This window comes from Fukomys damarensis, unplaced genomic scaffold, assembly GCF_012274545.1.
Source record: "Fukomys damarensis isolate Sample0158 unplaced genomic scaffold, DMR_v1.0_HiC HiC_scaffold_20, whole genome shotgun sequence".
Taxonomy (NCBI): Eukaryota; Metazoa; Chordata; class Mammalia; order Rodentia; family Bathyergidae; genus Fukomys; species Fukomys damarensis.
Genome location: NW_022900932.1, coordinates 41,325,282 through 41,351,245, shown reverse-complemented (window position 1 = coordinate 41,351,245; position 25,964 = coordinate 41,325,282). Strand labels below are relative to the sequence as shown.

General features: G+C 42.3%; 1 protein-coding gene and 1 pseudogene across 1 annotated transcript in view; both read right to left on the bottom strand.

The window, feature by feature from the left end:
• Positions 1–8,544: 8,544 nt before the first annotated feature.
• Positions 8,545–11,923, bottom strand: LOC104867700 (annotated as a pseudogene).
• An 11,983-nt stretch (positions 11,924–23,906) lies between these two features.
• The window catches only part of Btaf1 (B-TFIID TATA-box binding protein associated factor 1), a 100,951-nt gene continuing 98,893 nt past the window's right edge, over positions 23,907–25,964 (bottom strand). Inside the window, exon 38 of the mRNA XM_010632100.1 lies at positions 23,907–24,906. Coding sequence (XP_010630402.1) covers positions 24,763–24,906 — 144 coding nt within the window. The 3' untranslated portion in view covers positions 23,907–24,762. The remainder of the gene's footprint in view (positions 24,907–25,964) is intronic.

Below are 25,964 nucleotides of genomic sequence, written 5' to 3'. Positions count from 1 at the left end.
CCGGTTTGCTCTTCGCCGCAGCCCTGCAGGTAAGCGCACCTTTCCTCACCCACCTGGCCAGAAGAGCAGCCCGGGGCCCCAGCACCGCTTAATTCTGCGGGGAGCAGCGCCCTGAAAGTGAATCCAGAGGCCAGAGCTCAGCCAGGTTGCCAGGATATTATTTACCCACCGCTTGGAGCTGTGTATACGTTGTCCTTCCCCCCAAAGGGCGTGAGGTCTTAAATTCCAGGCCTTTTCAGTCTGAATTTATGTATCCATTACACATAAAGCTACAATGGAATCCTGTTTTCAGAGCGGCGATCTGATCTGGATCCCGCACTAGTCCCCTGATGAAAAGGTTCCAGGAATGAAGGGGAGAGAGCAGTGAAGGCGCCTCTGGGGCGAGCAGCTCATCCCTGTCGCGGAAACTCCGTGAGAGAGTGGTCGTGACGTTCCCTGCGCCTGAGGCTCGCATCCGCAGCTGTGCCGCTGCCCTGCTGCTGCATACTAAGCACTTGGCAGCTGACAGGCGATGTGCAGCACAGGCCCCGACTGTTCAGAGCAGGTTTGGTCTGGAGAGATAGCTGCTTCGCAGAGAACATTCATCACCAGCGAACGCCAACAAACAGCTTTACAATGGGGCTCCGTGGGGCTCACCAGACCCTTTCCATATAAGCACTTCCGTATTTGACCTGAAACAGCTCAACTAAATAGGTCCTTGATTAATGGAGACCCAAATCGATGGGTATGGGTGCTAGTGAGTGGTTGCTGGGGGTACTTGGGGGGCTGTCACAGGACTGCAACCTGGAAACGAGTCTGGGCCACTCAGCCAGCCCTGTCACAAAAATTGTAGTTTATAAAGGGCCGAAGGTGCAGTTCAGTGGTAGAGTGCTCACCTAGCACGCTCGGGCCTGAGTGTCAATCCCCAGCCCAGGTTGCTGGGCCAGAAAACCTTTTCCCTCTGCCAATTTAGGTTTGGTGATTAGCGATCTGTCAATTACTGAACAAGATTAACGGAGGGAAAGACAAGACTTACTGTTATCCAGATAGAAATGCACAAAAGAAGCGACTGATTAGACGTAGGGGTTGCTCTGTCTAAATCCGGAGGAGAGCGAGGAAAGGTCTTCTCCGGAAAGATCAAGTGGTGTCTTCAGGAAAGACAATTGGAATCTTAGAACCAATGAGAGGCAGGAAAGTTTGTGATATAATCTATTTATACAAGTGCCGGTGGATCCTTTCTGGCCAGTGAAACTCCCCCAGAGAGGAAACTTAATGGTAGTCTTACATGAGTTGACTGCTTTTAGACAAAGTAAGCTCTGAAAAAACTGCCCCCTTTGTTAAATCTCAGATGTCTTCAGTATAAAATCTTTCTATGAAGTCTGGAGGGCCAGTGTGATTTGCCACAGATAAAAGGCTGGAGTGTTGATATTTACTGGGGTAGACAAATTTATGTTACCTAGGTTCTGTCCCTTTACAAAGCAGTGTAAAGGGAATAAAACCCGAGTTTAGGCACTGTTTGAATCTCAGTAAAGAGGACTTTGCTCTGCTGTATATGCACTCATCTCAGCATTTGACCTTGGCTCCCAAAGGTCAGCCCACGCCAAGTCATTATCCTTTTTGCTGTTTTACTGGTCAAACCTTTAGTTAGGGTGGATTGGGCTCAATCATTAAGTTTAAGGAAAACATTGTCACCTTCCTTGCAGACAGACCTACACCACATGAGTCTTTGTAAATGGAAGAAAGACTCCTTTGGTGAGTCTTGATTTCTAAGGTGAGGAGCTATCTTGTTTCAAAAAACTCGGGCCTTCCGCTTGTTGTTGTGAGCAGATGGGTACATCATTAAAACCAAAACACATCCAGTACATACCCACTAGAATGACTAAAATATAAAGAACTCAAAATACCGTATTAGGGAAGATCCAGATAAGTATTGGTAGAACTATATAGTCATTTTGGAAAACTTCTACAAAAGCTGATGAGTATGTTTGTCCTGTGACCCAGATTTTTCACTTACAGGTATATGCCGAGCAGGAATGTGTTCAAAAGACACAGAGGAATGATCACAGCAGTACCACTCGAGTAGCATGCTGTCCAACTGCCCTGCAGCATTAGAATGGATACATTGTCTGCAAACTGACTAGTATAAAACAGTAAGAGTGAAGGTCTACAAGGCCCTGGGTTCAATCCCCAGCCCCAAGAAAAAGAGAAAAACAAAACAAAACAAAAAAACCAGAAGCGTGCACAGTATGATCACACGTACATAGATGAGTGAAAGGAAGGGACCTGAAGGTGACTGGTAGGTTTTGGTGACTCTCAGGTGTTGGATATAAGGGCAGTTTGTGAAAATTCATTAATGTACTGACTGTGCATTTCCTGTAAGTTGCAGTATAGCATTTACAACAAGCAGGGCTCAGTGAATAGTAAAGCTGCATATCACACACTGTTTGCTTCAGGAGTAACCGTAGTTCTTTTCTGGCTGTCACTGCGACCGAGGGCCACTCAGATGGCCTTGCTTCCTCGTCACCAAACCTCAACATCTGCTCCAGATCTTCACATCTTCCCATCTTCAGGTTCCTTTCTGCTGCCCCTCAAGACTACCTATATTCAGAGGATTTGTTTTTTTTGTATTTGTTTTGTTTTTATTAAAATTATTTTCAAGTTTGATTATTCCTAACAAATCCTAAATTTTAGTACAGGCAGAACATCCCTTATCCCAAATGCTTGGGACCAGCCAGTGCGGTGTCACCTCCTCCTAATCCCAGCACTTCAGAGGCTGAAGCAGGAGGATCACCTTAAGTTTGAGGTCAGCCTGGGCTACTACGTAGTGAGTTCAAGGCCAGCCTGAACTACCCAGGAGGACCCTGTCTCATAACCAAACCATACAAACCAACAAAAACGTTGGAACCAGAAGTATTTTGGAATATGTACATATACAGAATGAGATATTTTTCTGGATGGAACCTCAGTCTAAGTATGAATTTCATTTATGCTTTATAAATGCCTTTTGTACCTAACCTGAAGACAGTTGGATAGAGTAGTTTTTATATAATGTTGCTGGTGAATCATAGTTGCATGGTGTGGAATTTTCTACTTGAACATTCTGAATTTTTGGATTAGAGATGTTAGGTCTATAGTATACCAAGGCAAAGTAGAATTTTTTTTTTTTTTTTCCTGTATGGGGAGTTGAACCCAAGGCCTTCACACTGAGCTACATCCTCAGTGTGATAATTTAAAAATTATCTTTTATTTTGAGACAGGGTCTGGCTAACTAGCTAAGTTGCCCAGGCTAGGCTTGAACTTGTAGTGTTCCTGCCTCAGCCTCCCAAAGTGCTGGGATTACAGGGTGTCATCACACCTAGCTCGAAACATGATAATTTAAACAATTATTTTTCATCTTCTAAGCACTGTTTGATGGTAAAAAAAAAAAAATACTATTTGGTCTTAAGTGTTCTTATATGCAAATAATTTGTGCTGCAGATGTTTTTTATTTTCCTGACATCTACATTATCCAACTCTAACCACTAAAGTCTTCCTCATCGCCGAAGTATGCGCTCTTCTTTACCCTCGGGCCCCTGCACCGACTTTCCATTTGTTCTGTTCAATCTTGGCTCGCCCGGACGCGATGGCTTGGCCGAGAATGAGAGCGGGGTCTTCCTCTTCGTCTTCACTTTCTGCTGTATCCTCAATTTCTTCCGGTTTGGCAATTTCCTTTTTCTTTCTTCTTTGGAGGCTCACGTTCTCCGAGCATATTTTTTGGACGGGCATAACTTAAGTGTCCGCTTTCCCCACATCCTAACACTGATTTATCAGAGTGGTTTCGCCTTCGGACGAACTCAGCTGCTCTCTCTCTCTCGTCAATAGCAGTACTTGCCTTTATCACTGCCAAACAACTGTGTGTTGTTTATGGCTCTGGTGCAGTTTTGTGTAGAGTCTTTACCCACAAATAATATACATTTTTACTTTTTTTTTTTTTACTTTTACTCTTCCTCATATCTTTGTCTTCATTACAGTAACCTTCACAACTTTGCCATACTTGGAAAATATCCGGTATAGTAGTCGCTGTCAGCGAGAAGGGCAAGTGGGACACCCTGCGTTCGAACTTGGGGCTAAGCCACCACTCTTCTCTTCAGGGAGGGCGGCGGGGGTTCGACCCCGACTTTTCCTGGCCCCTCGCAGCGGCCTGGGCATCCCGCGCCCGAGTGGGGTTGCCGCAGAGCCCCCAGGTCTGGGGGGTCGCAGCAGCGGAGGGCCCTGCACAGCTCCCTTTGGTCCGGGCCACGCTGGCGGGCGCATCTGGGATTTGGCTTTTAAATACAGTCAATTTGGGGGATGAAATGGAGTGGGAAAAGAATTCCATTTCCTAATCTCCACAGTTGATAGTTGAGCACTGGTCACTCTTATGGTGCCTGTGCTGAAGTGTTTTGTTTAACGTCAAAGATCCGTTGGCCCTAATCCATATTATAGTCTGATTCATTTACTTAGCATTAAGCTTTTACAAAGCTTTTTGAGATAGCTATAGATTCACATAAAAATGTAAGAGTTTAGCGGTACCGTATATTTTTTACCCAGTTTCTCCCTAAAACCTTCAAAACTGTGTTCTGTCCAGGCACTCAGGAAGCTGAGGCAGGAGGATTGCTGTGAGTTCGAGACCAGCCTGGGCTACATAGTGAGTTCCAGGTCAGCCTCAACTACACAGTGAGATCCTGTCTCAAAAAAACCAAAAACCAAAACAAAACAAAAAGCTGTATTCTGTCACAACCAGAAATCAGGACTGATATAGTCAAGAAATAGAACATCCCCTTCTCCACCAGGATCAAATTGTCACTCCCTCCGCCCTGAGCCCCTGGCAGCTGCTAGTCTATTCTCCAGTTGTGTCACTTCATTATTTCAAGAATATTCTATAAAGGGGAATATTTAATACATAACCTTCAGGGACTGGCTTTTTCAGCATGTTCCTGTGGAGATGCAGCTCAGTTGTTGTGTATCCATAGTTCATTTTCTATTGCCAGTAGTATTCCATGGTGTGGAATTCCAGGCTGCTTAACCATTTACTTCCGAAAGACTTCTGGATTGTTTCTAGTTTGGGGCTGTTAACAATGCTGCTGTAAACAATGCGTGCGCTATTGTGTAAACATGTCATTTTCCCTGGATAATGCCAAGGAGTACGATTAAAGGGCTGTATGGTTTAGTTTTGTTGTCATTTTGGTGCTATGGATGGACATCTACGGCCTCACATATGCTAGGCAAGTGTCCTACCACCACGCCACACCCCCAGCCCCTGTGCTTAGTGTTTTAAGGAGCTGCAAAACTTTTTTCTAGAGCAGGTGCGCTATTTTACATTTCCACCAAAATGTGTAAGTGATCATTTCTCTGAATCCTCACTAGCATTGGTATTGTTACTGCTTTTGATATTTTCCATTCTGATAGTATATAGTACTGTCTTATTGTGCTTTTTATTTGTATTTCTCTAGTTGCTATTGTTGAATATTGTGTCATGCATAATTGCCATTTTTATGTCTTCTTCAGTGAAATGTTTATTTTTGCACATTTTCTAATTGATTCTTTTTATGACATAGCTATCCTTTAATCACTATTTTATAGAGTAGTTTTACCCAGTACAGAAAATTGATCGGAGTTCCATAGAGCCTTTCCATACCCCTTACTGTGTTTCCCTTACATTTGTTACAATTGAGCAACAGTGTCCTGCTTTGTTATTAACTAAAGCCTATAATTTACATTAGGGTTCCCTCTTTGCGTTGTATATTTTTATATTTTGATAAATGCATAATGTCCTGTAACCACAATCTTAGTGTCATATAGGAATTAACTGCCCTAAAAATGGCACATGTTCCAGCCCATGATCCCTTCCTTCTCCCTTGAAGCCCTGGTGGCCGCTGATCTTTTTCTTCTCTGGAGTTTTTCCAAAACGTCATCTAGTTAGATTCAGACGGACTTTTTTTCATTCAGCTGTGTACACTGAGGAGTCCTTCATGCCTCTTCCTGGCTTCATAGCTCACTTCATTGTATCACAGAATAATATGGAATCATATTCTATTATGGTATAGATCTGCCATATTTTGTGGAGATTTTTTTTCTTCATTTACCTGGTGAAGGACACTTGGTTATGTCCTATTGTTTGGCAGTTAGGAAGAGCTGCTATAAATATTCACTGCAGGTTTTCTGGGAGCAGGTTTTCAGTTCATTTGGGTAAATACATGATTGTTGAATTGTGTGCTAAGACTACCTAGAGCTTTTATTGTTTGCAGTGCTGTGGAGCACGGCCCGAGCCACTCCCCCGGCCCGCTTTGTACAGCGTCAGGAGATGGCCCGGCAGGTAGTGAATACTGCATTTCTACTTCAGTGAGTTTCAGTGAGACGCTGTTGCTCTGTGTCCTTTTCAGCATTTGCTGTTGCTAAGGTTCTGGATTTTCACCATTTTGAAATGTTCAGGGGTATTCTGTTGCTTTAATTTGCAGTTCCCTAGTAACAGCATATGCAGCTTTTTACATGCTTATTTCCCATCTGTGTATCCTCTTAGCTGGAGTGTCTGCTTAGAAAATGCCTATAGGGGGCCAGGATTTAGCTCGGTGGTTCTGCCACCTGCTTTGTAAGTACAAGGGCCTGAGTTCAATCCCTGATACCAAAAAAAAAAAAAAAAAAAGAAAAAGAAAAAGAAAAAGAAAATGCCTGTAGGTCTTTTGTCCATTTTCTGTTTGTGTTGATAGTTTCCTTCTTTCTCTCTTTTTCCTCCCTGGTATTGGGATTAAAGTTACACCGAGTTTTGCTGAGCTACCTTCCAAGTCCTTTTGTAAAATTTTATATTTTAAGATGGGGTCTCAGTATGTTGCTAAGCTGCCCAGGCTGGGCTCACTTGCTATTCTCCTGCCTCAGCCTCCCAAAGTGCTAAGATTACAGACAAGCACAACCATAGCCAGTTGACAGTTTTAATTGTTATTATTTTTTAATTATTAAATTTGAGTGTGTTTTTTCTGTGTGTGTGTGTGTGTGTGGCTGGTGCTGTTCCTGTTGTATTTAAAAAGTCGTCACTATAGGTCCTCTAGATTTCTCCTAGTTTACCTTCTAGGAGTGTTACAACTTTGTATTTTATTTATTTATTTTTTGGGGGGTACCGGTGATTGAACTCGGGTCCTTGCATTTGCAAGGCAGGCCACCGAACCTCTGAGCTAAATCCCCGGCCCACAACTTTGTATTTTAAACTGGTGGTTATGGTTTTGTGTTTTGGTTATGATCAATTTTGAGTTCGTTTTTGCACCCTCCCCCTTTTTCCCCCTTCATATGTCTACTTATTCCAGCACCATTTGTGGAAAAGACTGTCTTTGTTCCACTGAATCGCTTTGCTTCTTACATTATTTTCTAATGTTGAGCCACCCTTGCACACCCAGAATAAATCTCACCTGGTTATGGTATATAATTCATGGTTGACATTTTTTTTTAATCCACTTTGCTCGTGAGGACTTTCTCATCTTGGTTTATTAGATATATTTTGGTCTGCAGCCTGCCTTCCTTGCTTCCCCCCTCCTTCCCTTCCTCCATCCTATTGGAGTATCTATATATCTGGAGACGGGGCTGTGTGGTTGAGGCTGGACTTGAACTCACCCTGTAACCTACGAACGTGCAACAGTCCTCTTGCCTCAGCCTCCTGAGTGCTGGGAGTAGAGGTGTGCGCCCAACACCCGGCAGCAGCCTTCCTTTCTTGTAATGTCTTCATTTGATTGTGCTCTTAGAAATCCTTCTGCTTTTATTTTCTGGAACACCACTGTAGAAAACTGGTATCAATTCTGCCTTAAATATTTGGTAGAATTTATCAGTGAATCCATCCATGTCTGGTGCTATTTTAAGAAATTATTATTGATTCAATTTCTTCACTATCTACAGCTCTATTCAGAGTCTCTGTTTCTCTGATTTAGTAGACTGGTCCTTTTAAGGAATTGATTCTTCAGCTATTAAATTTGTGGGCATAGAGTTGTTAAGATTCCTTTTTATATTCTTAAGAGGAGTATGGAAGTATTCCATTTTGAGCACATCCTTGCCGACATTTGTGGTAGTCATCCAAATGGATATGATTATATCTTTTTACTTTCAACCTATTTGAGTTTTTATATTTAAAGTGGGTTTCTTTACATAACATGTATGTAAGCCTCAATTTTAAAAATCTTAAATAGACCATTTACGTTTAAAATGACTTAATAGTTGGATCTGTATTTGCCGTATTTACCGTTTTTTTGTTTTTTGTTTTTGTCTTTTTTTGGTTTTGTGGTTTTTCTTTTTCATAGTGACACTCATTTATTGAGCACCTGGTCACAACAGATCTCATTCAACCAGAGCACAGCCGGGCTGAGTGCCGCTGGGCCATGCTTGGCTGCTCACGGCCACCGGGCAGAAAGCACATTCACCTCACAGGGCCTACTCAGAGGCACCAGGGATGTCTTTAACGGGTGCTTTCCACTCGGAGCTTCCAAACCCGAGCATCTCTCTGGGAGTCAAGTTCCAGTTCCACCAAGTCCGACTCCAGGCTCTGCCAGTCTTGAGCACTTGGAGCTAGCCTCAGGTTAGACCACGGAGAGGCGCAGGGGCCCTGGGCTTCAGGACCAGCGATCCTTTCTCCGAGTTTGTGTCCCACTGGGACCCCCGTGGGGCAGCTTTCAGCAGTCCTTTGAGCTGTCCCCGTAGTTTCACTTTCTTCCTGCAGTTAAGCTTGGTTCTGCTGAGTGAGATGTAGGCACAGGGATCAAGCCGACCCTTCTTTTTCACGTCACCCTTTGCTTTCTTGGCCTTGTATTCAGCCTCTGGTGTGACCCTCTTGGCCGCTGGGTGGTGGATACCGGAGCCTCAGCCTGGTACTTAGGGGGCATCTCCAGCCCGTCCTCCTCAGCCTCTTCCTGCTGCTTATGCGTCTTCCTACTTCGGATGCCCACATCTTCCATCAGGTCAGCCATCTCTTCGTCCTCACCTTTAGTGCCATCCTCTTCCTCCACCTCGTCGCCATCTTCCTCCTCCCGTAGGATCAGCCATCAGCGCTCACCTTGAAGCCATGGTCCTTCTTCCTGCCCTGGCCTGGCCCTGGCTGTGTGGTGAGGACTCCCTGGGCCACCTTGGGATCCAGGAAGGTGAGGGGCTCATCCCAGCCCCTTCCTTGAGCCCCGCCTGGCTCCTCTCGTGCCAGCTTCCACTGCTCCCTTCCAAGGTCTTCCTCTTCCTCTTCATTGTCTTCCTCATCCTCTGACTCAGCCAAAATTCCTTTGGTGCTGTCCCCTTTGTCCTGGGTGGGCTCCTCCTCCTCTTCCTCCTCTGCAGCAGCCTGGCTCAGCACGGTGCTTCTTGGGTCTGGTCTCAGCTTTCCAGATTTTTGTTTTGTTTTGTTTTTTGTTTTTTTTTTCACTTTGTCAATGATGAATTCTTTTTTTCTCCCTCTCATTGAGTTTATTGGTACATTCTAGGTATACAGTACAGTTACATTCATCATTGGGCTCTTGCACCTTTACATGGCAGGTCTTGGTTCTCAGAGCTTTCCGGATGTTGACCAGGACTTTGTGGTACTCCTCAGGCAGCAGCCCCCTCACCAGCTCAAACCCAGACTTGCGGATGAACTTGGCGAACAGGCTGTGCAGCTTCACGTGAAGGTGCCACTGCATGCTGTCTGACGGTTTCCCGATGGTCCCCATCACGAGCTGCACAGGCTTGTCCAGGTGCACCGCATGCATAACTACTACGGCCACTTTGATGAAGCCCAGTGCAGATCTGACCACATCGTGGGTCTGTGAGGCCAGCAGCTGCTCCGCTGTGCTGGTCCCCATCAGCTCTTTAAACTCAAAAAGGAAGTGGGGCAGGGGCAGGGCCAGGATGCTGCAACTGACCTTGGTCACTGGGCCCATAAGGCCAAGGTAGATCAGGATAAGGTGGGGCTGCAGGGCCTCTTCCTGGTTGGAACCAAACTGCAATAAAGCACAGCCTGTCTCCACCAGCAGGGCAAAAGTGTTCTGTGTGCCCACCGACACCTCTGGTGCACAGGATCACCTCTGGGACGAGAGCAACGGTGAACTCCTCCACATGAGCGAGGCACTTCACATGGGGTCTCTTGGCGGGCGAGATGTGCTCCAGGGTCCAGCAGGGTCAGCTCATCCAGGTGGCTCTCCACGAAGCGGGCTTCGGGGCCCTGGGGGCTGGCACAACCTCCTGCAGCACAGAGTAGGCTTTTTTGTACTCCATAGACCTTTCTCTCCAGGTGGGGCTGTAGGGTGTAGTACAGTTGTTGATGGCGGCTTCACCTGCGTGAGGAGCCAAGGCCACAGCCAAGTCCAGAACAGGCAATCTGTTGAAATCTGAACCGGCGAGGTCAAGCACCCTCTCTCTGGCTTTTTCCAGGAAACCATTTACTTACGGTGAGCTAAGTTTGAGGGTCTCCAGCACAGCTCGGCGAGGGCCTGGCATGTCCCCCATTGCAACAGGCTGCCCGTACACATTGAAAAGGATCGGCAGAAGGTTCTGGGCAAAGCGGTTCACTTAAGTCCAGTCAACCTCTGCCTCACAGCCCTTGGTGATGGGGGGACAGAGCCCGGCACACAGTGACTCTCAGGTCTGGGCCCTCACTGGTGGCTGTGCCCAGTGTCCGAAGCAGACCTTTGAAGGAGGCAGCCACATCGGTGGGCCTGATGCAGAACCCAGGCAAGAGAGTCCAGAACCGCTACCGTAGTGTGTCGGAGATCTTGGACTCCGTGGTGCTGCCTGCCTGGGCCAGGCCCATGGCTCTGCTCTTCGAGCTGGTAGCCAGGGCTAAGAAGTAGGTGGTGAGAAAACTAAGTTGTGTCACCCGGACGTGGTCCTGAAATCCAGAGTCACTGCAGCCCCCACTGCCTGGTCTGGGGCTTCCGTGACAAAGTGAGGGGAGAGGCGCAGGTCACACAGAGACTGCAGGTACTTCTTCATCAAGGGTGGGCCTGCCTCACAGCAGCTGCAGCACAGGGCTCCAGGCCGCATGGGCTTTGTACCCCGGGCCCTCTTCCACCGCGCTGAACATCTTGGCGATACACTGGGTAGGACCTGAAGCTGAAGAGGTCACCGGGCCGATGGCATCCATGCGCGGAGCTCCGCACTCCTTCAGGGCCCCCGACGAGCTCAGCTCTGCATGGTGGCTGTCACGACCTGTGAGCGAGGGGAGGAGACAGGCATCGCAGTTCCAAAAACGCGACCAAGGTGGAGCCCTTCCAGACCCTGGGCTTGGCGTGCATGGTGAAGCTCAGCAGCCCCTGGTAGACTGGAAAGGGTCACAGGGTGGCCCCGGGCCTCCAGCTCTTGCTTCTGCAGAAGGGTAGCCATGCAGGAGAGGACCCATTGGAGAGCAGAGATGGAGCTGCTGCTGGCCCGGGAGGACGCGGTGTCCACGAAGGCTCTGGAGGTGTCCGAGAACTTCTTAATGAGCACAGGACAAGGATCAGTAAGTAGGCAGCAGCAGCCAGGGACTCCGGGAAGTCCACGGTCTCCGTTGTTGTCATCAGAGCAGCAAACTTCTCCTTCCCTCCTTGGGAGTGAATCACCTCAGTGACAGCAGCCAAAACTGCACAGATCTCCTTGTGGGCAGCCGAGTTGGACTCCCAGAAGCGCTGCACTTTGCTGAAGGTGACAATTGTGCAGTCAGAGAGGCCACTCAGGAGAGCACCTGAGGACCTCTCGGTGACAGCCAGCTCCTCGCCTTCTTCCATGGCAGTCTCAGGCTTCGCTTTTGCTCCTGTGCAGGGCCCCCGACTGCAGCTCATCGCCTGATCTCACAGCATCAACTGTCAGGTCGTTCTTTCCTGAGGGCCGGCTGAAGAAGCGGCTGCAGGTGGCCTGGTGGTGGCGGCAGATGGTGGGGTTACTGTCGCTGCTATGGCCTTTCTTCCAGCGCTTTAGCCAAGACACCGGAGGGCAACTTTCCCAAGTTACCCATGCTGCCCAAACAGTGACCTGCAGACAACTTAAAAGACCAGCTTTCAGAGACTCAAAAACGTGTGTGGAAGCTGGGTGCGGTGGCACACGCTTGTAATCCCAGCACTTGGGAGGCTGAGGCAGGAGGATCACTGTCATTTCGAGACCAGCATGGGCTGCATAGTGAGTTCCAGGTCAGTCTCAACTACATAGTGAGACACAATCTCAAAAAAAAAAAAAAAAAAAAAAAAAAAAAAAAAAAAAAAAAAAAAAAAAAAAAAAAAAAAAAAAAAAAAACTTGTGTGGAATCCACGTGGGTCACCAGCTGTCTTCCTCTGATGTTACTTCCACTGACTGTTACTATCAACTATTTTCTATTTATTGCTGTCATTTTAAAAAAAACTTCTTTTTCTGTCTTCTCTGGATTTGAGTATATTATTACAACTATTTTTCTCTTCTCAGAATATCAATTTTACTTCATTAAAAAAATCTTTTGGTGGTATCTCTAGGGTTGGCAGTTTACTTTTACCCTCATCCTAAAATCCACTTTCTCACCAGGGATTTAGCCCAGTGGTTCTGCCTCCTGCCTCACAAGCGCGACTTTCGAGTTTAATCCCCGCTATAAAACAAAACAAAACAAAAAACTAAAATCCACTTTCAAATAATACTGATGCAGGAGATCAGGGCACAAAAGCTGGCTGGACAAGGGTATGTGCAGAAAAAGTTCCCAAAGCCCTTCACCCAGGACCAATCATAGTGTGCAATCTTCAGTTCTCGCCAGAACTCAAGCAGGCTTTGGATAGGGCAGCCCAGGTTTCATGACAGCCTGAGGGACTGGAGGCTGCAGCCATTAAGCTGTTGGCCACTGTGCTCTCTCACAGTGGTCCACTCTCACCCTCCAGAGTGTATGCTTTTCCTACTTCTGATTGGCCTGCACTCAACTCTGCGGAGCAGGTTTCTTTTTCTCTTTAGTAGATGTAAACCTTTGCTCCTTCTGCACTTGACCAGTTGTTTGTTCAGGACAGACCCCAGAAGACACTTCTGGGAAACCCACGGCCCAGTAATGATACTACCATCTTCTGAGTAGGGCAACTACTTTGTAACAGTATTATCACCTTCTGCTGCCTTCCCTTATATATCGTTTTCCATTCATTTCATTTACATGTAAGGAGCAGTGATGGAGAACCTTTTAGAGCTTTCAGTGATACAGACAGCCTGCTGCATCATGAGTGCCATAGGTGGGTTTGCTACCACCGAATCCTTATTCTCTTATTATTTTGAAGTAACTAGCATAATAATACAAGTTTTATTTTACCTTCTGTATCCTCTTACTTTCATGTAGATAGGTTGTCATTTTCCTTCTCTTTGAAAAACATATTTTTTCCTTGATACTGGGGATGGATGGAACTTGGGCCCTTGCGCTTACGAGGCAGGTGGCAGAATCGCTGAGCCAAACCCCAGCCCTGAAAACTTTATTAGCTCATGTTTGTTGGACATGATGATTACATTTCCTGTGGAGAGTCAGTTCGTGTACACATTCTTTAAAATTCTCTCTTCCTCCCCTCCTTCCAACTCTTGCTCCCCTTTCCAGTTGAAAACACTCTATTTTCATCATCATTTCCCCTTCTTTTCCTTCCTCTCCCGTCTTTGCTCCCCCTCCCTCCATCTTGTTCCCCCACCCATTTGAAAACCCTCCTACTCCCTATTTGTCTGTCTTCTAAGTTTCTCATAGAAGAGAAACCATGCAGTATTTAAGCTTGTGTGTCTGAGTTACTTCTCCTTACATTATGGTCTCCAGGTGCATGCACTGTCCTACAAATGCCTCCTGTTTATCTTGATGGCATAGTACTCCATTGTTGTAAATGCCACATTTTCTTTTTTTTTTTTAATTTAAATTGAGTTTATTGGTACATTCTAGGTAGACAGTACAGTTGCATTCATTACTGGGATCTTGTACCTTTACATGACAGGTCTTGGTTCTCATGTTTTCCCCTTGTCCCCACCCTCCCTTCACCCCCTCTTCTCCTCCCCACCTTGAAACACTTTAATTCCATTTTCACATTTTCTCATATTTTTTTCCTTTTCCCTTATTCCCCTTTCCCTATCCTTCTCACTGTCCCTACACCTTTGGTCCTTTCCTTCCTATTTCACATTGCTAATTGCCCCGTTAGGATCTTGAGTACTATTTTAGTTTTTCACACCAGAGAAACTATTCGGTATTAGCATATGTGTGACTTATTTATTTCACTTAGGAGTATATCCTCAAAATGTACCCATTTTCCTATGAATGAATCTACTTTCTAATTCTTTATGGCTGCGTAGTATTCCATTTTATAGAAAAAACACATTTTCTTTATCCAGTTTCCAACTGACGGGCAGATGGGCTGTTTCCAAGTTTTAGCTATTACAAACTGTGCCGCTATAAACATAGGTGCGCATACATCACCGTGATATGATTCTTTTAGTTCTTTTGGAAAGATACCCAGCAGAGGGATGGCTGGGTCAAATGGAACCTCTAGTCCCAGCTCTTTGAGGTATCTCCATTTTGATTTCCACAGCGGTTGTACCAGTCTGCACTGCCACCAACAATGGAGAAGGGTTCCTTTCTCCCCACAACCCTGCCAACATTTATTATTGTGATTGCCACATTTTCTTTATCCATGCATCTGTTGATGGGTATATAGGCCATTTCTAAGATGTAGCTGTTAAATTGTGCTGCTATAAACATGGGTGCACATGTATCCCTGCACGGCGATGACTTTAACTCTTTTTGACCTAGAAGGGGAAGAGCTGGGTCAATTATTATTTCTGATTTTTAGTTTTTTGAAGAATCTCAACACTGATTTCAATGGTGGTTTTACTAGTTTATACTCCCACCAACAATGTGGGAGGGTTCCTTTCCCCCCACATCCTCACCAGCATTTGTTAATTGTTTGATTTCTTGATGATGGCCATTCTTTCTGGGGTAAGAAGTCACCTCAGTATTGTTTTAATTTGCATTTCCCTAATGACCAGCAATGTCGAATGTTTTTCATGTATCTACTGCTATTTGTACTTCTGAGAAGCATGTTATTCATTCTGGTTGCCCATTTTTTGCTTTTTTTTTTTTAAAGGTGGTCTCATTTTTTTTAGTTCTTTATGTATTCTAGATGTTAATCCTCTGTCTAAGGAATAGCTGGCAATTTTTCCCCATTTTGTGGGTTGTCTGTTCACTCTGCTTTCTCCATTGCTCTGCAGAAGCTTTTTAATTTGATATGATCACAATTGTTGATTCTTGGTATTATTTCATGTGTCATTGGAGTTCTGTTTAGAAAGGTTTTGCCCATGTTTATATCTTCAAGAGCCTTACCTTTTATCTTCCAGGAGATTGTTTCTGTTTTACATCTTTGATCCATTTTTAGTTTTAGTACCCAGTGAAATATATGGGTCTAGACTCTGCATGTGGATATCCAGTTATCCCAACACCTTTATTAGTGAGGCTTTCCTTCCTCCAGTGTTTTTTACCACTTTTGTCAAAGATCAGATAGCTGAATGTGCCTGAGGTTGTATCTGCTTCCTCTGTTCTGTTCCACTGATCCATATTCCTTTTTCTGTGCCAGTACCATGCTTTTGTCACTGTCATTTTGTAGGACTTCAATCAAATCAGGGATTGTATGCCTCCCGCTTTGCTTTGGTTGCCCAGGACTGCTTTGGCATATAAATTTTAGGATTGTTTTCTCTAAGTCTGTGAGTAGTGCTATTGGTATTTTGACTGGGATTGCATTAAATCTATGTATGTTTTAGAAGTATGTCCATTTTGATTATACTGGCTCCACCTCTTTAGGAACAGGGGTAATCTTTCCATTCTCCGATGTCCTCCTTGATTTTTCTCTCTGGAGACTACTCTTCAAAGCATGTCTACTAGTGAAAGATTCTCTGGTTTTGTCTGAGTCTTTATTTATTTATTTATTTTTGACAAGGTCTCACTATGTAGTTCATACTGGCCTCAAACTTGCACTGATCTTCCTGCCTCAGCCTCCTGTGCTAGAATTAGTTATGTACCAGCACAACTGGCTGAGGGTCTCCCTCCTTTGTTTTTGCAAAAAAATTTCTTGGGATACAGAATTCTAGTTTGATGGGTTTTCTTTCATCATTTCATAATTTTTTGCTCCATTTTTTTCTTTGCTTTCATGCTTTGGGAAGAAAATCTGGCATAAAGTATTTTTCCCCTTTGGCTTTTTTCAAAATGTTTTCCATTTCCTGTGGTTTAGATAGACCTAGAGTAGATCTTATTTACACCGCTTGGTGTTGCCAGCTTCCTGTTACAGTGTCTGATGGTATAGTGTCTAATGTTAACTGAAAAACTTCTAGTTCTCATTAATTTTAAACCACTTTTCATTTTTCTGTATCTCCTTCTGCTTATAACATTTATGTTAAACTTTCTGTAACTGTCCACTGTTTTTGTTTATTGTTGTTGTTCCAGTAATCAAACTCGGGTCCTTGCGCTTGCAAGGCAGGCGGTGAAACCACTGAGCTAAATCCCCGGCCCGTTGGTTCTTAATCATTTGCCTTTCTCACTCCTTTTTCTTCCCAAAATTTTTCTCTCCCAAAATTTTGGGAATTTTTCTATTGATTTATCTTCTAACTCTCACTGAATGTCTTGTTCAGTCTGCTGGTGAACCCACCGGTTTTCTTTGTCGGGGGCAAAACCCTGTCTTTTCAAGACAGGGTTTGTGCTTAGCCTTAACTATGCAGTCCAGGCTGGCCTCAAACTCAGAGCAATCCTCCTGCCTCAGTCTCCCAAGTGCTGAGGATTACAGGCGTGCACCACCACACCCAGCTTTGGATATTTCTTATGGACATAATCATACATACTGTCTGTGACTGGCTTTTTGTATTTAGGTGGTTTTTAAGGTACATCCGTGTTGTAATGTGTGTCAGGACTTCAGTCTTCCCCTCCCCTTCATTCCCGTGGCCAAATCATGCTGTATTGTGTGGTTAGACCATGTGTTTTTGTTTGCACATTTGTCAGCAAGTAGGTATCTAAGTTGCTTTAATACATTGCCTATTATGAATAGTGCTGTTATAAACATTTGTGTACAAGTTCTTATGTGGATATGATTGTATTAAATACCTAGGAGTATCCTACAAAACACCTAGAATATTAATACCTAGAAGTGGGATTGGCGGGTCATGTGATGTGTTTAACTTTATAGAAACCACCACAGCATTTTTCAAAGTGGCTGTACTATATTTTGCATTCCAAACAGCAGCACAGCAGCTCCCGGTGCTCCACATCTTCATCAGCAGTCAGGATCGTTTGTGTCTTAGTTACTTTTCTCTTGTTGCTGAGACAAAATACCTGACACCCAAATTAGAGGAGAGGAGGTTTATTTGGCTTATAGTCTGCAGAGGTTTCAGTCCATAGTCAGCTGGCTCCAAGGTAGAGATGCCAAACGAGCATCGCAGAGGAGAAACACCACAGCGTGCACAAAGTAGCAAAGGCAGCAAGAGACCTTCGCCGTCTTTCTGCCCCTTTCATCCCGTCCAGACTGTGGGGTGAGGGCAGTGCTAACCACACACTCACGTGTGGTGGCTTAGCAGTCACGCGCCTTCGTCCCAGCATCTCGCATTCTGGATTCCGACAGCTCTGACCTCGTGAGGCCCTGGCGTGTGTTGGGGGGATGTCCAGACCCAAACTGTAACAGTCTGTAAAATTAGAGCTTGGCATGGTGGCACAGGCTCATGATCCCAGCTATTTGGGAGGATGAAACAGAAGGATTCCAAGTTTGAGGCTACTGTGGTTGATTTAGTAAGACGTGTCTCAAAATAAATATAAAGGGTAGAGAATAGAGCTTAATGGTAGAGTACATGCACAGGCCCTGGGTTTACCCTCCAGTAGCAAGGTGGGTAACAGACTCGCATTGTTCTCGTGATACACCACTACACACCCATTAGAAAAGCATCATTTCTTGCACTTATTTGCCTTCTTTGACAAAGTGTTTAACCCATTTTTAAATTGGGTTTTCTGAGTTCTGACATGTCAAGCAATTCATTCTGCAGTGGACACAAGCTAGATGTCCTCTAATTCAATTCAGTTCTGATACTGCATTCCGGGAGATGACATCAGACCCCACAGGCTGAGAGTTCAGTCCCTTAAGAACGCCTCCCTATCCCCAACTCTGGCTGCCTCAGGTGGCCTTACCAGTGCTTCTGACTGACCAGCTTTAAATTGGGGTTCCTACTTTTCCCGGGGTGGGGGTTTAGGGGCTCAGAGAACTCAGAAAAACACATTAGCACTTTTTAGGGTACTACAAAAGTTACAGATGGGAGAGGCACGTGCGGCTTCAGAAACCTGCACACGTCCAGCTATCTGGAAACCCTCTGCACCCTGTTTTTGAAGACAGACTTCACTGTGTTAACAGGCGTGACTACTGTAAGGGTGGACAACAGGGTACAAATAGAATTGACCGAATTGGTCTGAGGCAATCCTGACAGAGGAGAGCCCAGCAAGGCTTATCTGTTCAGCATGCTGCTTGGCTTCTGTATAACACTTCCTTCCAGGGCAGGGAAAAATACTCTTCTGGAAGGAAAAGGACTTCCAATGACCTGACTTGGGAAAGAAATTCTAGTTTCCATATCCTGCTTTGGGGAGGGAGTTATGGGCCAGGAAGACTACTGAAATCAAAGAGCTGCCATATCAGTTATCATAGCTAAGATTTCTTTCCTTAACTCAAGATCACAACTTTGTAAAATGTTCTGTTGTAGTTTTAAAACACATGCCCATGACTAATTCTGAGTTAAATTTTGCCTAAGGTATAAATTGTGTATAGAAGAATTTAAGCGTATGGACACCCAGTTTTTAAAAAGGTTGTCTTTTCTCTATTGAATTGTCTTAGTACCTTTGTGATGACTTCAGTGTAGGTGTATTTGCAGGCAGTTCTATTCTACTGACCTACCTTATGGTCAAGACAGTGTTACACTGTCTTGATCGTGATCATTTTATAAGCTTTGAAATTGGTGGTGTAATTAGTTGTTTTAGATTACTCTGGGTTCTTTGCCTTGCCATATCAATTTTAGATTTAGCTTTTTTGGGGGGGGTACCAGGAATCACACTCAGGGCTTCATGTTTGCCAGGCAGGTGCTACACCTGAACTATATCCTCAGCCTAGTTCACTCATTTCTATTAAAACAGTTTTGCAGGGATTTTGACTGGAATTTTTTTGTTTTATGAGACAGGGTCTCATTATGTAGTTGAGACTGCCCTGGAACTCACTATGTAGCCCAGGCTGGTCTGGAACTCACACCGATCCTCCTGCCTCAGCCTCTTGAGTGCTGGGATTATAGGCGTGCACCACCACACCCGGCTTGACTGGAATTGTGTTTTAACAGATTTAAAGTCTGTTGTCAAGGACCTTTTTACCTTTTTTTTTTATTTTGTAGTTCCTTCAGCATACAGAACTTTTATGTATTTTGTAAAACTTGTACCTAAGCAGCTCATGGATTTTGGTGCTATTACAGCAAACTAAAAAAAATCATTTTCTAATTTTTTGTACATAGAAATATAAATTTTTGTATGTTGATGTTACATCCCACATAACTGCTAAATTGCTTAATTCTCCTAGATTTTTTTTTTGGTACAAGGGATCGAATGTAGGACCTTGAACTTGCGAGGCAGGCACAGCGCCACTGAGCCTGGCCCTCTCTTAGCTTTTTAAAAGATACAGTACCTAGATTATGATATTTATAAGTATAGTTTTCTAATTTTTATGGTCACTTTTTTATTGCCTTATTGTAATTGCTAGGATCAAGTATATTGTTGAGTGGAGAAATGGACACTATATATAATTTCAATTTCTTGAAATTTGCCAAGATTTAGATGATGGCTCAGCATATGGTGTTTTAGTAAATGTCACACATGAGCTATCAAAGATTGTGCTCTATAGTGGTTGCGTATATCTAGATCACAATACGTCACTAAGTTACACTAACTACATTATTAAAGTCATCTCGGGGCCGGGGATTTAGCTCAGAGGTTCGGTGGCCTGCCTTGCAAGCGCAAGGACCCGAGTTCAATCACCGGTACCCCCCCAAAAAAAGTCTAAAGTCGTCTGTGTACTACTACACGCCCCCCCTTTGGGTCTACCTGTTCTATTGAGGAAGGTTAAAATGCCACTGTGGTCTTGGACTTGTTTGCCTTATGAATTTTTTTTTTTCCCGGTACCGGTGATTGAACCCAGGACCTTGCACTTGTGAGACAGGCTGCTTTATGAAAAATTTAACAAGGTTTCACTCTGTAGTCCAGGCTAGCCTCAAACTCGTGATCCTCCTGGCTCAGCCCCCAAGTGCAGGGAGCATATTACACATATGTGCTGCCATGCCCAGCTGCTTTATATATTTTGAAGTATATATGAATTGCTGTATTTTCCTAATTAATTAACTAAATCTTGTATCATTCTGATATCCCTCTTTATTGCAAATAATATTTTATGCCTGGAGGTTTCTTCTTAAAGTAATGTAACCCAGGCCAGCTGCTGGCTTTGGTCTCTCCTTCTTTGCAGATCTTTGGGCTTATCCCATTGTGTATGGGACTCAGTAAACGATCAGTTAAGTGCTGTGCTGTCACTTTATTTTCCATTTTAAAACTGTGAATTAGCCATCTCTGTGAGTGTACACATATCCATTATATTTTTATAATATCCATTTATATAGCCACCAACACTGTTTTTGGACAATTTGGATCTTTACTTATGTGGTCTGAAACTATGTTTTCGAGCTTCATACGTGTTTTACTACTTACCGATTCTCACTGCTCTGTAATATTCTATCAAACAAACTAGTGGTGGTGAAACTCTGGCATTTGTGCCACAGTGGGCTGCTTGGATCACTGACAGCTCTCTGAAAGATCTGCCATCACTGCTATAAACAAATGCCAGATCCCGTGTAGTATCGAAGCTTTAACCACGATTACCTTTGTCTCCAGTCTTGACCTTTCCTTTCTGAACTCGACTCCTTTATCTGACTGCCAACTCAACATCTCTACTTTGATATCCACTAGGCATCTCAAATTTAACATGAATATAATTTTTTTCCTATGCTCCACCCTTTACTCGGATGTGCTACTTTTTCAATCCTTTCCATCCCTTCCACAACACAGTTCTATAAAGATACACAGGAGCCAAAATGAAGCTGGAAACAAACTTGATTTTGTGTTAAACACAGTAGAGGTCAAATCAGAAAGATGGCAGGGTGACAACTTGTATGGGCCTATGATTAAGTTTAGATTTGGTAAGAATGTGATTGGAAGCCTCTGGAAAGTTTGGCAAGTAGGAGACCACTTAGAAGCTGGTCGTCCAGGAGAAATAAAATGGTGGTTAAACTGCAGTGGTAGTTACAGAGATGGGGAAAGGTACAGAGATTTTAAATATGTTTTGTAGTCAGGGAAAATAGAACTTGTGGTGGATTTGACGCAGGAATCTGCAAGAACCACACATAAGTCAAACTTTTTAAAAAAAATCTTAGATTTTTCTCATTCTGTTCCATGATTTCTGCCTCCTCTTTCATATTTTCTACCAGTTTCTCTTTGCATCCCACTGTTGTTTTGTAAAATCAACTCGAGTTCACAAACTGTCTTCCACAGTGTCTAATCTCTGTTTTTTTTTTCAGATTTGTCCAAAAGATTGTTTTCCTTGTTCTTATATCTAATTATTTTAAACATACTATTTTATTGTCTTCCAAACTGTTCTATTTTTATCTTCAGATTGTTCTTCCTGTAGGACATGTGTAATTTTACTCTAATCTGAGAATCTTTGCCCTTCTGTTAATCCTACGGGGCCCCTATCTTAAACTGTCTCCAAGGGCGGTTTAATATATTTGCTTCTGCTGGGATGACAAAATTGCTATTATTTTCTTGGCTTGTGGGTCATATGCTGTATCTCTGGTGTAAACATAGATCTGTGGTATAGGTCTGGGAGTCTCTGTTTCTGGGCTTACGGACAGTTGCTCTAGTACCATTTTTAATAATATCTCTGTTGCTTTTATGAGGGAGACTGAATCTCTTGTTTCTACAAACAAATTAAGATGTTGGCCCTTGTAATTCAAAAGATCTTGACTCATTTGTGTGAATTTACCAGACATGAGAAACGTCTTGAAGCAGGATGCCATTTTTATCTCCTAAGAGATGGCTGTTGACAGTGCTCTGTGTGAATAGCATTCATTTTCTAATAATTAACACAACTCAAATTACTTTACTGATTCACACTGATTTCCCTGGTATTGGAAAACAGATGTTCCTCCAATTGATTTCACTTTATATTCCACTGATGTCAGCATGTATTCTGGGAGACTAAGGAGGTCTGCAGAAGGTAGATGAGTGTATTGGGACTAAATATTTGGAACAGACACCTGATGGGATACTTGTTACATGTGTAATTTCTGTTATGTTATTGTAGTTACACTTTTGCAAATAGCTTCACAGGAATATTTACTTTTGAACAAACCTAAACTCAAAAGGAATAAGGTAGCTACTCATTATGTTCAGTCTCAACATCAAAGACTTGTTATAAGCTTTTTTTCTTCAGAAATATTTGTGGAAAAAGTAATGTATGAGTGTGTCTGCATTCATAAGAAACAAAAATTATACCCAGAACTCCAATTTTTAAGATCTTCCTAGGGGAAGCACTAATGATAAGACTGATAATTTTAGAATCAATAATTTTTAACCGAAATGTTCTCTAATAGACCACACAAAAAATAGGGAAACAGTATAGTGGATATTCATGAACCCATTATCCAGTTTAAAATAGTATCAGTGTTCTCTCATTTATTTCCCACACCCACACATGTTTAAAGACATAACTACTATATCATCTCATCCATAAAACTGACAGCCATTGCTCAATTTTTCTGACATCTCCATTCTTCTTTCTGTACTATTGTGACTAAAACACTTACGAATACTTAGTTTTTTCCTTTTATTTGAAAAACTAGAATGTGTGAATTAATATTTCACAACTCAAAATATTACTTTCTAAAATGTTAATAAGCCATACTACTCATTCAGAGATAACCACTATTTTCTAGTCTATCCTAGAAATATTTTACTAAACACAAACACACACACTGTGAGATTAAACTGTTACAATTTGAACTGTTTAAATATTTCTAACTGTACCCAACGTTTCAAATTAGGGGAAAAACTTTTATAATATGGTGTTAACTCTTCTGTCCCTTACTATCTTTTTAATGATATTCTTCCTTATATATTCTAAAAAAATATCACTTTCTATGAGCTATGTTAAATAGCTGGTTTATGGAAATAATAAAAAAAATCCAACTCAAGTATAGTAGGTATCTATGTAAAACCATGGGTTTCCATTTGATCTTTTAAATCTGTACAATTAAAGTGTTCAGCTTTTAAAAAGTAGGTCTAAACTATTTTCATCTCTTTCTAAGCATTTCCTACAAATAACACACAATTGCATATATTTTGCACTTTCAATCTTACGTTTATTCTCTTGTGGAATGCTAGGTTTAGTATTACAATATGGTTGTCTAAGCTACTGAAATGTGACAAATGTCCATGTCTAAGTGCTGCAGAACAGTATAACTACAAAGATTTTAACAAACACTTGTAATTGTACAGCTGAGGTCTGATGGTTTTTAAACTGATGCCTATCTGTATGGCCAGCCACAAACCTTGGGGAAGTTTATTACCTGTACACTTATATACAAATATATCCCATGTGTGTATGCACAAGACATGTATCAATTGATGTGAAAATTATAAAATTATATATACATACACATACATGCTCATCTATACCCACATACCCACCCTCACCACTCAGCTCACTTTTGTAGCACTAATCAGCTTCATGCCCAATTATTATTGCTGTCTTATATAAGTACATGATTTTAGCGCCAAAATGAAACACTTTTTTGGGTACAGGATAGATGTTTGTGCATATAGATATGTGTATTCATGTATGTTTGTGTTTACAAAGGAACTGTTTCTCCCTTTTATGCTTCAGTCATGCATTATTCCAATAAACAGTCTTTTCACCATAGTTTGGGATTCTAAATCTACTTTTGGAAAATTGTGTTCATAGTTACAAAATATATATATATGATCAAAACCTACTGAGTACATATGTTCTTTAAATCTGGCTATAACCTAGCCATTAGACAAATTTTTAAAAAAGCAAAACACCCTCTTACTGGATGTTATGGTAACCTTAAATATACCAGTACCTGTACTTAGAATAGATGATATTATATTTTAAAAGTTGACAAAATGATGTTAAAGATTTGAAAAACACTATTCATCTGCATTAAATATATAAAGGTTTTCACTAAGGGTCTGGTTCAGTTCATTGTCTAACATTTTTATGTTCCAAGATTGACTAATACCTTGGTCATTATTCTTACAGTCTTAAAATTATGGCTCATTGAGGCTTTCACACAAAAAAAGCCCTATTTTAATCAATTATAAAAACAAGTTCTATTTAAAAGAAAAAAATGTACATGAACACTTAAAGTACTCATGGATCTCATCCTGTACAAATGACTTTGTGGAGAGGAGGCTCATTCCCAGTAAGAACACCTCCTGGTAGCACATGTAAACCTGGTTTGGTTCCTCTGCTCTGCAGCTATTCAGCACGTAAAATTTAAACCATTTCACATTAACATTTAAATTTAATACAGTGCAAATATTTGAGAATAACTTGTTCCCCCCAGTGAAACAAGAGCCAGCATTATGCTGAATATTCTTCATATCTATTTACACATTGAGTTAAAAGTTCACAATAAACTTAGAAATTTGCTGAATATCAGCAGAAATGTAACTGAACTAGCAGCAATTGAATTTACAATATCTGATAGTTACTTGAGCGAATGCATAAAATTTTCCAGGCTGTACTCTGAGTCATATTGCTCTTGATCCCAAAGATCACTCATGTTTTCAAGAATTGATTTCATACTTGCTTTTCCAGAACTAGAGGTGTCAGCTTTTTCTGCTTTACCATCCTTAAGAAAATGTAGAAAAAAGTAAAAAGTCATTAACCTAAAATATTTCCTTTAAAATATCACGTCCCCCCACTTTTTTTTTGTTTTATTTTTTTGAGACAGGGTCTCACTACGTAGTTGAGACTGATCTGGAACTCACTATGTAGCCCAGGCTGGTCTGGAACTCACAGCAATCCTCCTGCCTCAGCCTCCCGAGTTCTGGGATTGATTACAGGCATGCGCCACCACACCCAGCTATCACATTCACTTTTAACAGTGCACTTATTCACCAGAGTTGTCCACTTCATGTAACAGGGAAGTTTATCACTTCAAAAGATAGCACATTCTATTTTGCCACAGCTCTAGTAATTTATCACTTTTAGTTTATTTGTAAAGAATTTTTAAATTATGGAAGAATTATGAGAAATAATTAATTGGTAATTTTGTCAATTTTCTTTTCTCACTTTTTCATAATGTGTATAAATGTATTAGCCAGATATATAGTTAAGTATCAGCCTTTCCCCTTAATAAAGGGAATCCCAAGAGGAAGTTATAAGTTATGTCCTTTTATTCCTAGAAAGGAATCCACATGCATCCCTAAAACAGGGACACTGTCTTACACAACTATATAAGGAGCAGATGAAAGAATTTCAACAGTGATTGTTTCTTCAAATTCTGCCAAATGTCCCAATGGTAGCCTTTGTGGCAGTAGCTCCCACCATTCTGCTTGCTGAAAGTCACTCATAAGAGTATTCTTTCAAACAGAATAAAAGCTATTTGAAGACAGCTATGCATGTTTCCTGTTTCTACATTAAACATCCCTCATTCTTTCAACTTTATCTTACAGGACATAATTGAAAAGCCTCCCTCTGTTCTGACCATGAGGGACTTGTGAGCCCATTTGTGTTAAAACAGCACCCAAAATTACACATACAATTCCAAATGTGATTTAATAGACTACAGTGGAATTACTCTCTCAGACTTGGATGCCACAAATCTATTGTTTACAGCTTTTTAAATTTCATCTTATTTTTAAATTTATTTTTTAGTTTTTTTTTTTTTTTTTTTTTTTTTTTTTT